Source organism: Drosophila pseudoobscura, chromosome X, assembly GCF_009870125.1.
Source record: "Drosophila pseudoobscura strain MV-25-SWS-2005 chromosome X, UCI_Dpse_MV25, whole genome shotgun sequence".
NCBI classification, from domain to species: domain Eukaryota; kingdom Metazoa; phylum Arthropoda; class Insecta; order Diptera; family Drosophilidae; genus Drosophila; species Drosophila pseudoobscura.
In genome coordinates, this window is record NC_046683.1 from 42087645 (window position 1) to 42100793 (window position 13149).

At 44.6% G+C, this 13149-nt stretch overlaps 1 protein-coding gene across 3 annotated transcripts; it reads left to right on the forward strand.

Annotated features, from left to right (window-relative positions):
- Positions 1–11037: 11037 nt before the first annotated feature.
- On the forward strand, positions 11038–12369 carry LOC6902006 (14-3-3 protein epsilon-like). 3 transcript variants are annotated; one of them, XM_033384002.1, is made up of 4 exons: positions 11119–11137; positions 11204–11880; positions 11950–12113; positions 12177–12369. In XM_033384002.1, exons 2-3 carry the CDS (start codon positions 11241–11243, stop codon positions 11994–11996), a joined length of 687 nt encoding a protein of 228 aa, XP_033239893.1. In that variant the 5' UTR covers positions 11119–11137; positions 11204–11240; the 3' UTR covers positions 11997–12113; positions 12177–12369. The 3 variants fall into 3 exon arrangements, with proteins under 3 accessions (XP_002133540.1, XP_015041057.1, XP_033239893.1); XM_002133504.3 differs by having other exon boundaries at positions 11038–11880; XM_015185571.2 differs by having other exon boundaries at positions 11039–11880; positions 11953–12113.
- Positions 12370–13149: the final 780 nt, after the last annotated feature.

Genomic DNA, 13149 nt, shown 5'->3' on the forward strand with positions numbered 1-13149 from the left:
CTTTTGTGGGGGCGGAAGTGGGCTGGGCGAAGTTTTGAAATATTTTTGTTGCTCTAGCTCATATAGTCTTTGAGCACTAGGCGCTAATAGGGACGGACAGACGGACAGACGGACGGACGGACAGACAGACATGGCTCAATCGACTCGGCTATTGATGCTGATCAAGAATATATATACTTTATGGGGTCGGAAACGATTCCTTCTGGACGTTACACACATCCATTTTCACCACAAATCTAATATACCCCAATACTCATTTTGAGTATCGGGTATAAAAAAGGAAAGAGGAAACAGGAAACTTGGACCAGTCGAGTCCACATTAGGACAGGGACAAAGGCAGGATCAGGACCAGAACTACGGCTGACCCCATCCTCCATTTCAACCAAATAGTACGAAACATGTCACACAACAAATGTACGACAAAAAGTTCTGGAGAGGAGGAAAAATTGTTTGGGCCGCTTTTGGCGACCAACGCAAACACTTTTCAATGTTGTTAGTGGCCATGTCGGGTGGATCCTCCCCGGACTAGTCTGGTCTGGTCTGGTCGGGCTCTGGTCTGGTCTGGTCTGGCTATGGTCTGGTCTGGGCCTGGTCTATTTTGGCTCTGACTGGTGGCTATTCCTGCAGGTGTCGCCGCGCAGACTTGCAAACTATGCACATGGCGGTAAATACTCCGAACGCCACATGGCCGATACCGCGTCCCCTTGTCGGCTTCCGTTGACCGACTACCAGGGACCAACACCCCACCGCAACACTCCCGATTGCTGCTGGGACTCCTTAAATTTAGTGTCCTCAGGCATTTCATTTGCTGTCGCGGCCATTTGGGCGGTGGCAGTGGCAGTGATAGTGACAGTGGAAGGAGGGGCGATACGCTCCTGCTGCAAACATTTCCGAAATGTGAAAAAAACAAAGTGAAACAAACGTTTCCTTAGTTAACTGAATGCAGACCAGGGCGAGAGGAAGAGAGTTATGAATGCTCAGGGCTACAACTACTACTACTACTCCTACTAGAGTAACATTCCATGACAAACTCCATTCGAAGAGGTGGTCAAGAAATTAACGAGTATTTTTGTCCATTCTTTTGAAAGGAATCGTATGAGTCCTACATCATTTTAGATGAAATAACTCTCACAACTTGTTCTATGTATATATTGGATTGGGTTTTAGGTTGTACATAAGTGCAAATCATGGATACATATCTGAAGAAATGTTTGAATATGCCGATGATTTCCGCCGGTTCGGAACAACTCCTGCAGCTCCTACCACAGAGGACAGTGTGTTGCATTGCGATGTAACCAAGAGAGGAGCCACAGGCAGACCTCACTAAAAGGCGACACTAAAGGTTAAGCTTTAAGTTTGATAGAACGGAACAAGACTATTAGCGGAACATTCGATTTATTCGATTGCCAGCAGCGACGACAGCATCTGGAAAATGCAATTTGCAGCGCTCGCAGTTATCAAATAAGCCGAGGCTAATAATAAATTGAATCAACTTTAATTCTCATTTAATTCTGGCGGTACTTCTCTGGAGTACGACATTGCTCCGGTCTCTCGTGTCGGCTTTCCGCTCTTCGCTTTCCTCTATACCAGTGCGAGCTGCCAGCCTCAGTGGGTGGCTTCTGGTTGTAATCGTGGAGGGCAGGGCGCACATCATTTCACGCGGAAATCAAAGACGTTTCCTTATTTTTCTTTAGGTTAAATTGCAGGAAATTACTTTCCAGTGGCAGTTCCACTCCACCTCGTCTCCAGAGTATTTCTCATCTCTTTCAGCGCACTGCAATATCTAATATTAAACTCCGGACAGGTAAGCAGTAAGAGCCACAGCCACAGCCACTGCCAAAGAGCCAGAGACGAAGACGAAGACGTAGACGTAGACGGAGCATCCCTTGACCGCGGATATTGAGAGGAGCAGCAAAATCTTAACTGCTACTTATCGAGCTCAGAGCTCTTTCATTTTGGCGTCGTTGCCACGGAAATTCATCAAAATCATATAAACTTGTTCCCTGTTTGCTCTCTCTACCCATCCACCCCATCCCATCCCATCAGATCCACTCATCCACCCATTTATCCATCCTTCCACCCATAGACCCCCTGCTCGGCTCCTTCGTAAATCTCATCACAAATCGCGACTGCTTGTGCTTCTGCGGCTTTGTGGCACTGGCAGCATTGCGGTCTATCGTTGGCCAAAAACTTTGCATGGACCATCTGCATGTTTTCTTACACGGTTTTCCACGATAATCTGCTTGTTGTTGTTGTTGTTGTTGCTGTGGCTGTTGGTTGGGCTGCCAGTGGCACTTGAGCAATATTTGATTTTCTTCTTTGATGCCATTAGTTTTTCTTTCATTCGTTTTTCATACCCTTTTCAATTAGGTTGTAATACTTTTGCTAGCAGTTTGTCAGCAACAGAGTGGTCTTCTTGTTCCCTGCTTCAGATTAGGATTATATATTTCAATCTGTTCATTCCGATATATTTTGTATCTATGCAGATACCAATAGGCAAGCAATAGGCAAGCATCAGAAACAGTTTTTTCGTGGTGTTCTGATTCTGGTGGTGACTCATGTTCGAATTTGAGAGCATGACAATGGGGAAATTCTTGTTTCGCAGCACTAGTCAGCACTTTCGGATGAGCGGAATATTCAATATTAGTGTACTTAATGCCTCGACCTGTCTCTCGTTAGCTTTTCTTGTTTATGTTTTTTTTCCGTCGTCCCTGAGCCGCCTTTACCTATTTGTCGTAGTCCGTAGCCCGTATCCCGGCGCTCTCCAAGATAAACTTTTGTAAATGAAATTGCAAAATATATTTCTTTTGCTACTGCTGCTGCTGGTGGGCCTGGGTCTGCTCCCGTGCCACCTTCGACTCTCTCTTTTCGTCCACTTGACAGCTCAAGCAGATAATGCGTTTTGCGACTGTTGCATTGCTCTGCCACCGAACGGAACGGAACGGATTCGAATAGAATGGGTTTTGAGTGGAATGGATTGAAATGGTTGGAGGTAGACGGTCAGGTCGAGGGCCTGTGAGTGGCATGGGTATGGGTCCCCTCCAGGTGCTTAGAAACCATTCGAGTAATCAAAGCTCGACTACTTACAATGCCAAACCAGTCAAGACAGCATCAGAAGCATCGCCACCCAAAGCAATCAGATGTCGGGCCCAGGGAGCACCTGGAAAAACAGTTGCGAGTAGAACTTATCCTCCTTCTCCTCCCCGATGTGTACAGTGAGTGGATAAGCAAAAACAATCACTAGTGGATGTGTGCTAGAGATGTGCAATGGGTCGTGACTCCAAAGGAAGTGATTGATCCGACGGATGGAAAGACAGACGTCGGCGTCCCTATCTACTGATGTGTGTCCAAGATGTCCAAGATTGCTGCAACGAAGCACAAAGAATCGTGACACCTGCCAAGCTCATATGATCCTACAGATGAGATACGAGACTTACTATTTTTTTCGAATTGTGCCCGTTTTATATTCATAAAAATTATAATGACCTATGAGAACAAAACAGTCATTAGATGTTTATGACAGTTCAAGCGCAAGGAAGGGTCCATCAGGTGATATTTGAATCGAAGGCAGATAACTCAAAGTACCTTTTTTTTGCTGTTTCGGGTTTTAGCACAGCAGCAGAGGAAAAAAATTGGATCCTTAGAATCCTCCAGTAAACATTTTAATTTAGTAAATAATTCATTACTTCAAAAGTATTCCAATTCCGATACATGTACTTGATCTCTAGTGAAACATTTTTTAGGAAAGTCGTGACACGACCTACCAGAAAGGCCAGAAAGGCCCACCCCCCACACAACTCGAACGCGTGCATGCCGGGTCGCATATGAAAAATGTTGGTATCATGCCCAACACACACGAAGAAAACGAGACATAGAAAGAGAGAGAGAGAGAGAGAGAGAGAGAGAGGGAGAAAGAATATGAAGTGGTAAGGAGAGAGAGCAATCTCAGTTGCATTTTAATTACCGAATCAAAAATCAGAGAAGCGGAAATACTTATGAATTTCTTATGAGTGTTCAGCAGAACGTCTCCTTCTGCAAGATAGCGCAGCGCCCACGTCGCGACGTCGCAGTCGCTTTCGACGTTAACATCGAGGATAATTTCAAGCCAGTCGGTCCGCTGTGAGTCGCGGCACTACTAATACCCAGTATTCAGTTAGTATTCATGTACGTACACAGTATAGTAGTACCTATGTTTACTCGTACTAGTTTATACACTATATCGAAGCCGATTAGGGCCACATTGTTTCTTTCTGTATTTTTGTTGTTTTGTTGATTAGAGTGGGAAGGGACCGCTCAACTCTCTCAATTGTTCTTCCATTTGTTATCGGGGAAGATAGAGCGCTAGTTGCATATGTTCTATTGTTACTTCTTGCATTCCATTTATTCCCATATCTCCTGATGCCCAATATTCTCTATTCCTTAATCTTTCTTTGCAATTACGTTCTATGTCTAGTTCTTTTAGTTTTAATCGACTCGGCAATTGATTCTGATCAAGAATCTGCACGAATCTAATATACCCCTATCTTCTCTGAGTACCGGGTATAAAAATATGGAAAAAAGAGCAACAGCAATTTTGGCAAAAGTAGAAGCAAGTGTGAGAGCGAAGGGTGGGGCAGGAGCTGGGGGTCTCAGTTGTAATGGTGTTTCCAGTTTTCTATGTTTCACCCCCTTTTGCTGGTTCGGGTTTCAGCACAGCAGCACAGAGGGAGAGGGCAGGTTGAAACGTATTGGATCCTTACAATCCTTCAGTAAACATTTTAATTCAGTAAATAATTTATTACTTCCAATACTTTTATTCGCTGAGACTTGAGAGAGATTTGAGGCAGTGCGCATTGGTGTCTATTGATGGCATTATGAACAAACAGTTTTGGCTTAGATTGGGATATCGCAGCTGCAGCAGAAGCCGAAAGCTCAGATTAGCTGCAAGAAATTACGTTTACGTAATTTGATTAGCAATGCAAAGGATTAAACTGATATTTTGAAGGAAATTAAATAAAAAAAACCTAGTTAAAGACTCTATTGGACCCTAGTAACAAAATCTTTCTGTAATCAATTTCAGCTTATGATTTGCCTTGCTTCGGACAATACAAAATGATTTTCCTCCAAGATGCTGTTGCTTGTAAAATTTAAAAGTTTAAATAATTAATTAACCAAATTTTAAGATTAAATATTTCATGGTTCTATGTCCAAAAAATTTGCCAATAACAAGAATAATTTATTATATTAATTTACTAATTTAAGACCTTTTTCGAACTGAAATTACCTTAGCGAATTTTCTTCTAAATTGTGCAACATATCGGGTAAAATGATACGAGTATGTAGGCACTACTTAAGTTTTTAGTATATCGAGAGCTTCAGTATCGGATCTTTGACTTTCCTTAACTTTATATTCCAACCTCTGTCTCCATTGCAGCTGCACTCGCGAACACACATGCGGGCAGTCATACAAATTGGTTTAGCACACACATGCTGCAAATGCATCCATATTTGTGTGCATCTGTGTGTGTGCGTCTGTGTGGTGGTGGAAGGGGGGTGTTTGAGTGGGTGCATTCGGAAGAGTCGTCGGGACTCCTTCAACGTACAAATACGAAATGTGAGAGATGTTTAATTCAAGTGCGGGTGTTTTTTGGGCCAGCTTCTGTCTGGGTCTGTGTCTGTCTCTGGCTCTGTCTCTGGTTCTCGATCTGGTTCCGTCTCTGGGTCTGGGTCGAGGCCGACACTCCCTTGCGCCCCCAGATGTGGCTGCTCTCTTTCGTTTTGCGGCTGCTGTGGTTGCACTTCACTAAAAAATGATATACTACAGACGTTTCGTGTGTCTAGTCTGCTTGTGCTTCTGCCTCAGCAACATCTGTGAGACATTCACACTTATGGACATTAGAAGGAAACACCCATACACACATACATACATATGTACATATTTGGCTCAGTTATTGGTGCCGCGGCCTTTGTTGTTGGGTCGAGTCCTCCACTCGCAGCAGCCTAAGGAGCCGTGGCATTCTTGAGTGGAGTTTTGGATGAGCTTTGCCATTTTCTAGTGCAGTTCGAATGGAAGATTCTCCGAATGCGACATCTCTCAGTAGGCTCGCCCGTTATTTCCTTGTAAGCTGTGCCCAAAAATGCTGCAACACATTTTGGCAGCTGCAACACCACTTATGGACTCTTTTTGGCAGTGAGTAAGTAGAATTTCATTCGAGTCGACGGCGTGTAAACATTTTGCCAGTACTCCTGTATATAAATTGTAGGTATATATACAGACATGTGTACATGCATATGTGTATACATACATGCATACATTTTTTTGTTGGAGAAAGCTGAAGAATTTTTGGCAGGATTTCCACCCGTTGGTAATTTGTCTGCTGCTGCTGCTACACATATTTGTGCTTAACAATTATTTATTTATGAGGTAAACATCATTCAGATCCAGCGACGGCGGCTTCTTTATGAATACATAAATGCCTGGGGTCCCCATGCCGCCGTGCCACATGCCACATGATGGCCGTTAGATTGGCTGGCTGGCCAAATGACCGTTGCAAATTTGATTGCATTTACATATGCAGATCCTCGGTGAAAGGCAGGCAGTTGGCGGGGGACAGGTGGCAGGAGGCTGTGGGCAGGGGGCAGGGAGCAGGTCGGAGAGCTGTACACTTTGTGATTGCCACAAAGCCGTCGTCATTATTTCCATGCTTACCCAATGGCTTAACCTCGCGGATGCGGAAGCGGATGGCCATGCGGGTGGGGCCCATCAATAATTTTCGGTCCCAGATCACATGAAACATTTTCATATGTGGAACAGTGCGTTCCAACGATTGGAGAGTTTCTGAACTCAAAAAATAAATAAGCTTAGCCGATCATTTCTCAAAATCCAATCTACAATTATAGTATGTAAGTACATGTATAGAATGGAGAGATTTCCATCGGACCTCTGATTTGGTCGCGTAATCGTGTGTGGGCTTGGACTTTTTTTGTTTGGCTGCCTGGGATAATTAGTTCGGAAACTGTTGCAGCATCAGTGCAACGGATCTCACATCTCATAATGCCAGCTTTATGCCCCGTCCACCTGCCTCTGGCCCTTGGCCCAGTTGGGTTGTGGAGGGGGAACTTGGGCCATTGTTTGGCTTCTGCTCATTTGGTTTTGGCTTATTGGAATGGCGAATTGGCAATTTGCTGCACTTGCCGCGCGTAACGACTGAATATTGAATATGAAGCGATTGCTTGGCGGCTTCCCCTGGCACGTCTATAAATATTTGATGCCACACAAAGATACACGGATACAGAAACGGAGATACAGATACAAGTACACATACAGAGATGGAAATACAGATACTCGCAGAAGGAGAAAAATGTGTGTAATTGTGCACTACTCATATGCGATATGGTCTGTTCTGTTCTGTGCTCTGCTGTTCTGTTCTGTACTGGTGGTCCTCGGCTCGTAAGGGGAGAGATTTCATACGAGCATCGCCTAAATTCAGAAATTCATTGCTCCAGTGTCCCCTCCTTTACCAGAGCCCTTTTCAGAGTCTGATTATATGCCCATCCCGTGCTGGAACGAGAGCCAGAGCCAGAGCCAGAGCCAGAGAGCCGCCTCCTATCCATGTTTTATTCAGCGGAGTGGGCTTTGGAGTCGGTTATTGTGTATCGCAATATTCTTATTTAGTTTCATTGTGCTTTCCTCAGATACGAGCATCCACCACAAGAGGCATAAATATTTGAGCACCTTTATTCCATTTCTTACTGCCTGAATAAAGCCACAGGCAAATATTTGAAATTGAATCAAGTATGAGTGTGAGCAAGGATTAGGAATTGGATTAGACCCAACGAGATCTGCTCCATAGCGAATCCAGGCGAATCATCCCATCATCCCGTAAGCCCATCGGGGGTGTACAAAGGCATGCAAGGCCGATATATCGTGCGCTCCGACCACAAAAGAAAAGCTACTCAGAAATACTTTATTTTATTTTCTTTGTGCTCTTGACAGTCGAAATAATTGGCAGACATGACTTACTACCAAACTACATATTGTTCCTACTCATTCGAATTCGGACCAGGAAATACGAATTGTACTTCATGTTGAAAGATACTCCTACTAGTGCTCGTACTCGAGATGGGATAAGTACGCGATTCTATTAAAGTATGGTCCCATAACTTAACCCTGTCGAGCTCGAGGCTAAGATCAAGTTGTTTTTGTGCATCTCATCGTGTGGGCCCCATCAAAATCTCGAAACTTTCGACGATGCTTTGGCCCATAAAGATTCCAGAGCACAGGAACAGGCACAGGCGCAGGCAACTTTTGCCTAGACAACCATTCCCCTAACGAGATGTCTTTGAGGATGGAAAACGGTTGCCTGCCACGGGATCATTAAACGTGGCCGAAATGTCGACGTGTGAGTGGAAGAGTGGGAGAGTGGGCGAGTGGGGGGAGGCTGTTGGGAACGGGAATGGGAAAGGTTGAGAAAATGCGTTTTCCAAAAATGCCGACCGACTCATAAAATGCAATGTTGGAATAAAAACAAATTCACGCGGGTGCGACAAACCAAATGACAAGCACATTAAGTCCACACACAGATACACAGATACGCAGATACACGCCCACCTATGCGTATGCGTATGCCAACCTATTCTCATGCACACACAACACACACATGCAAACACAAGATACACTGACAGGTAGTCAGCCGGAGCGGAGAGACGTGGAGTGGGCTCCACGTCTGTGTCTGTATTCGTAACTTTTGCAATGATTTCGCCATTAGATTTTATTTGCACTTTCGTTGACATTTTGCGCAGCCCAAACACACACAAAAACAAGAAAGGACGCCCAAATTCCGTGCCGACGCTGGGGATGCCCTTGCAAATCCATAGTTTATGTTTCAGAAATAGTATAGAATGTTTAAGCTTTTGGGGTTTGCTTCGATTATCTCCAGAAACGAATATTGCACCTGATCGATGTAGTCATCTGATCATGGAGGATCTGCGTAGGATGCAGCCTGCATCTGTAAGAAACAGATTGATGATCAAAATTCTTCTATATCCTATTTACGAGTGACGGGCTTTTTAGCAATTATCTTGAAGGCAAAAAATTGCCCAAAAAAGGCTAATTAAGGCCTTTGTCAAATAAACATTTTAGGCCGAGGGATATCGACTCGGATATCAGGTATTCTGATTATAAATATATTATCCATATACGTATGTAGGTGTTGCCACGTTCTTTATGCCTATTCGCGCGACAATAGACCTCTGTAAGGGCATAAGCAGGCAGCACAAAGGGGCAGGCAGAGTGAGTAAAAGTGCCAGCAGGGTGGTAGTTGGGTGGGGTTGGGTCGGTGGCAACCACCACCATGTTGCCTCTGGTGCATAGCGTTTTAAAGCGACTACAAAATCTCCAAAGCACACTTGAGTTAAATCCAAGGAATATGCTCCACGTTGGACAGGTGGGGAGGACACTCTCACAGACGAGCGCACAGCCGGAGCCAACCACGTCGAAGGATGTTGACGAGCACGAGGCACTCGAGCGGGACCGTGGGCGGTGCGGAGCAGCGCAGGAGCATGGCAAGCAGCATCAACAGAAGCTGTGCCATTACCACAGATAGACAGATGGAGATACATTCAGCAACCACATATGACACTTGTTAACCCAGCAACAACAGGCAGGAGTACGAGTATGAGTGGGAGTAGGAGTGGGAGCAGCAGCAAGGGGGGAGGATGATGACGAGTGGAGACGCTTCTTGAGATACTTGTAGGATTGAGGGGTTGAGGACTCGTATCTGTGGGACAGTGGGACCATTACACATAGACTTGGCTAGTTCAAGACAATTCTCGTCAGCGTTTCGGACATTGTAAGAGCATGCGAACGGGGACAGAGATGAAGAGGGAGAGGGAGAGGAAGACAGAGAGTACACACACATGCATATATGTATGTATATATATACATACGCACACCAATAAAAAGAAACGAAACGATGGGACATTTGGAATCCTCATTGCAACGAAAGTGATTTTAATAATAAATGAAATCTTCCCCTCCTCTTGTTTCCAACCTCCTTCGAGAGCAGGAGAGCAGTAGGACAGGCGAGATGTTCGGGCCAGGAGCTCGGAGAGATGTTGAGAGTACATACATATGTATGTATGTCGATATTGTTGTGGCCAACTATCCGCCATCCGCTAGCCGAAATGTTTTCAGGCCTCGCCATCTTTTAGGACCCTTAGGTGGTCCCAGCAGCTGTTTCAGCTTCGGCCTCAGCATCAGCAGAATCATCACAGAGATGCCATCAAAATATTGAATAGTTTTCGGCTGGAACGTGTACGGGGGAATTTGTTAGGCCTGAAAGATGATTCAGCCGGAATCCCAACGAAGTTGCGAGTCTAAAAGCAGTGCACAATACAATGCCAAGAAAAATTTCAGAAATTCTTGGCTTTAAGTCCAGTACTCAGATCCGAACAAATTTTTGACGAGCTAAATCAGTAATGATATTTGTATGAAACCGTACTGCTTACTGCATAAATATTCTGTATATTTCGCCGCGGAACAGGCGGTATGTTAAAAATAGAGGGAACCAGGCCAGCAAGCCGGCTGAAAAAAGTGTTATTATGCGCGATGAAAATAATTTATCCATCATATCGATAAAAGACAAAAGTTATCCATCTTATATTAAGACAATAAAGAGTACTATTTCGCTGAGAATCACTAATTATCGGCCCTATCGTATGAAATCCATCACACTGAGCGCTGAGAAAGCTGTGCTGGTGAACGCGCCCCCAATGAAGACAAGGAGAGTCTTTTTAAGGCAGTCAAATGAAGGGCGATTTTACGGGAATTATAATTGATTAATTTGATCTACATTAAAGATAAAAAACATTTCGATTAAATTGACCGAAGAACATGCGTACCTGGTCACAATCTGCTGGCAACAATATGGCTTTTTTGCTAGCAAAATTGTATTCCGATCTGAGTACTAGTCTGTACAAAGAATCAGGTAGGCCAAAAAGTTTTTCTTTTGTCTTGTTTGGAATAAATTGAATCGGACTCGGAGAAAAAGGAGGCGTCGAAGTGGCAGTCTGGGAAGTCAAGGGAAAAACAACATACACAGGCGGACACCATAGGCAGTAGCTACAGACAGAACAATTTAGTTTTAACACTAAAACAGTTACTCTTAGTAAACAAAATTTGGAGTTTATCAACGATGTCTGAGCGCAGTGACAATCTTTACAGGGCAAAATTGGCTGACCAGGCCAAACGTTACGCGGACATGGCCGAGGCCATGAAGAAGACCGTTAAGATGGGCGAAGAGCTGACTGTGGAGGAGCGCCACCTGCTCTCGGCGGCATTCAAGAACCAGATTGGTAAGCTGCGCTCTTCGTGGCGCGTCGTAAACTCGATCCAAAGGAAGGAGGAGGCCGCCGGGAACGTGGAGAACCTGGCCGCTATCCGTACCTACCGTGAGCAGTTGGAGAACGAGCTCGGTGACGTCTGTATGAGCGTACTAGACTTGGTCCAGACACATCTGGTGCTTGAAGACACTGACAACGAGAACAAAGTATTCTACAGCAAGATGCAGGCTGACTACTGTCGCTACTTGGCCGAGTTCACCACCGGCCCGGAACTCAAGGAGGCGTCAAAGAAGGCGCAGGCCTCCTACAATAGAGCCTGGCAACTGGCAATGGATCTGCCTCCCACACACCCCTTGCGCCTGGGTCTGGCCCTGAATTTCTCGGTGTTCCACTACGAGATCATGCACTCAATCGAGCAGGCCATCGCCCTCGCAAGGTCCGCTTTCGATAGTGCCCTTGGCGACCTGGATAAACTGAGCGAAGAAAACTACAAAGACTCGACACTCATCATGCAGCTGCTCCGCGACAACCTCACACTATGGATGGCCGCCAAGCAAAGTAAGCCACTACCTTCATTTCAACCTTGTTGAGAATTTTAAATAACGATCTTAAAAATTTTCGCGACAGCAGTAAGGAACATTGACGATGATGGCGCGCCTGAGAACCAGAATTAGCAGGGACGTTGGATAAATAGGATAAGTATTGATTTAAGTAGACTCTCCCGACACTTCTTTGAAACACTACAGACAATAAGCAATGTGACAGCCTCAAATTACAAATTCAGGTTGAAGGTAAGGCATAGCAATTCCTTTATTTAATTATTATACTAACAAGTTGACACCCCACCCGCGCAGGGGATGACGATTGAGGGAAAAGAATCACAAGAGCAAAAAAACACGGAAGAGAACCATAACAGAGATCTTTGGAGGATTACCATCCCCCAACAACAGACACTGGTTGAAGGTTTTGCCTCCCGCCTCCCAAGACTTCCAAAATCATCGGCCGCAGTTGTTATTAATAAATATAATAAATAGACCACATAGACCATGTAGCTTGAGAGACATGAAGTAGGAAGAGTATGGATCGAGAAGGTGCCGATTACTGGTTGTAGTAGCATACCATGATCCGAGATGATCTGAAGTAGAGTTGACAGAGCAAGAGAGAACAATAATAACAATTTGGAAAGGTTTTTAAAAATACAAATAATGTTAAGGATGAGGTGCAACTCATGGCAGCTCCGTCGGAATGGCTTTAAAGACTTTTAGAACATTTGCTTACAGAAATATCCCCATCGCCATTCCATCATTCAGACAACACTTACCAATCTGTCAATTTTTACCCACATTACTCATTCGCCCCCGTGGAATCCAGTTCCATTCATCCAATTACTCGAAAGTTTCGTTCACCTCCTTATCCCCTGCCCTCTCGAAGAACTGTAAACTAATCCAAGACCGCGAACGAAATCCGCGGCCAGGCGAAGTGCTCAAAAATTAATAACCTCAAAGAACGGAAACCTGAAATTCATAATTATAACTAGGGGGAGCGGGTAGGCGGCTCCTGTTCATGGGCCTGGATCATAAATTATAAACATAAATTTAAATTGGAAAACAAATGAAAACGTGCTAGTTCCTTTCAACCCTTTAACGCAGTCCCGCATCGACCATCCACCATCCACCATTTCGACATGAACTTGGCCACAAAATCAGGTCAAATTGGAATGAATCAAGTTGGACATCATCCAGCGTCACCGCTTCAAAGTCCAGCAAGGGATCTTGGTGCACAGATGACACCTTCGAGCACATAGTTTGTTTAATAGGTACAATTTTT

Coding starts and splice junctions, on each gene's coding strand:
- LOC6902006 (XM_002133504.3), top strand. CDS start 11,175: ATGTCTGAGCGCAGTGACAATCTTTACAGGGCAAAATTGGCTGACCAG. Junction 11,881..11,949: donor ATGGATGGCCGCCAAGCAAA/GTAAGCCACTAC, acceptor TTTTCGCGACAG/CAGTAAGGAACATTGACGAT.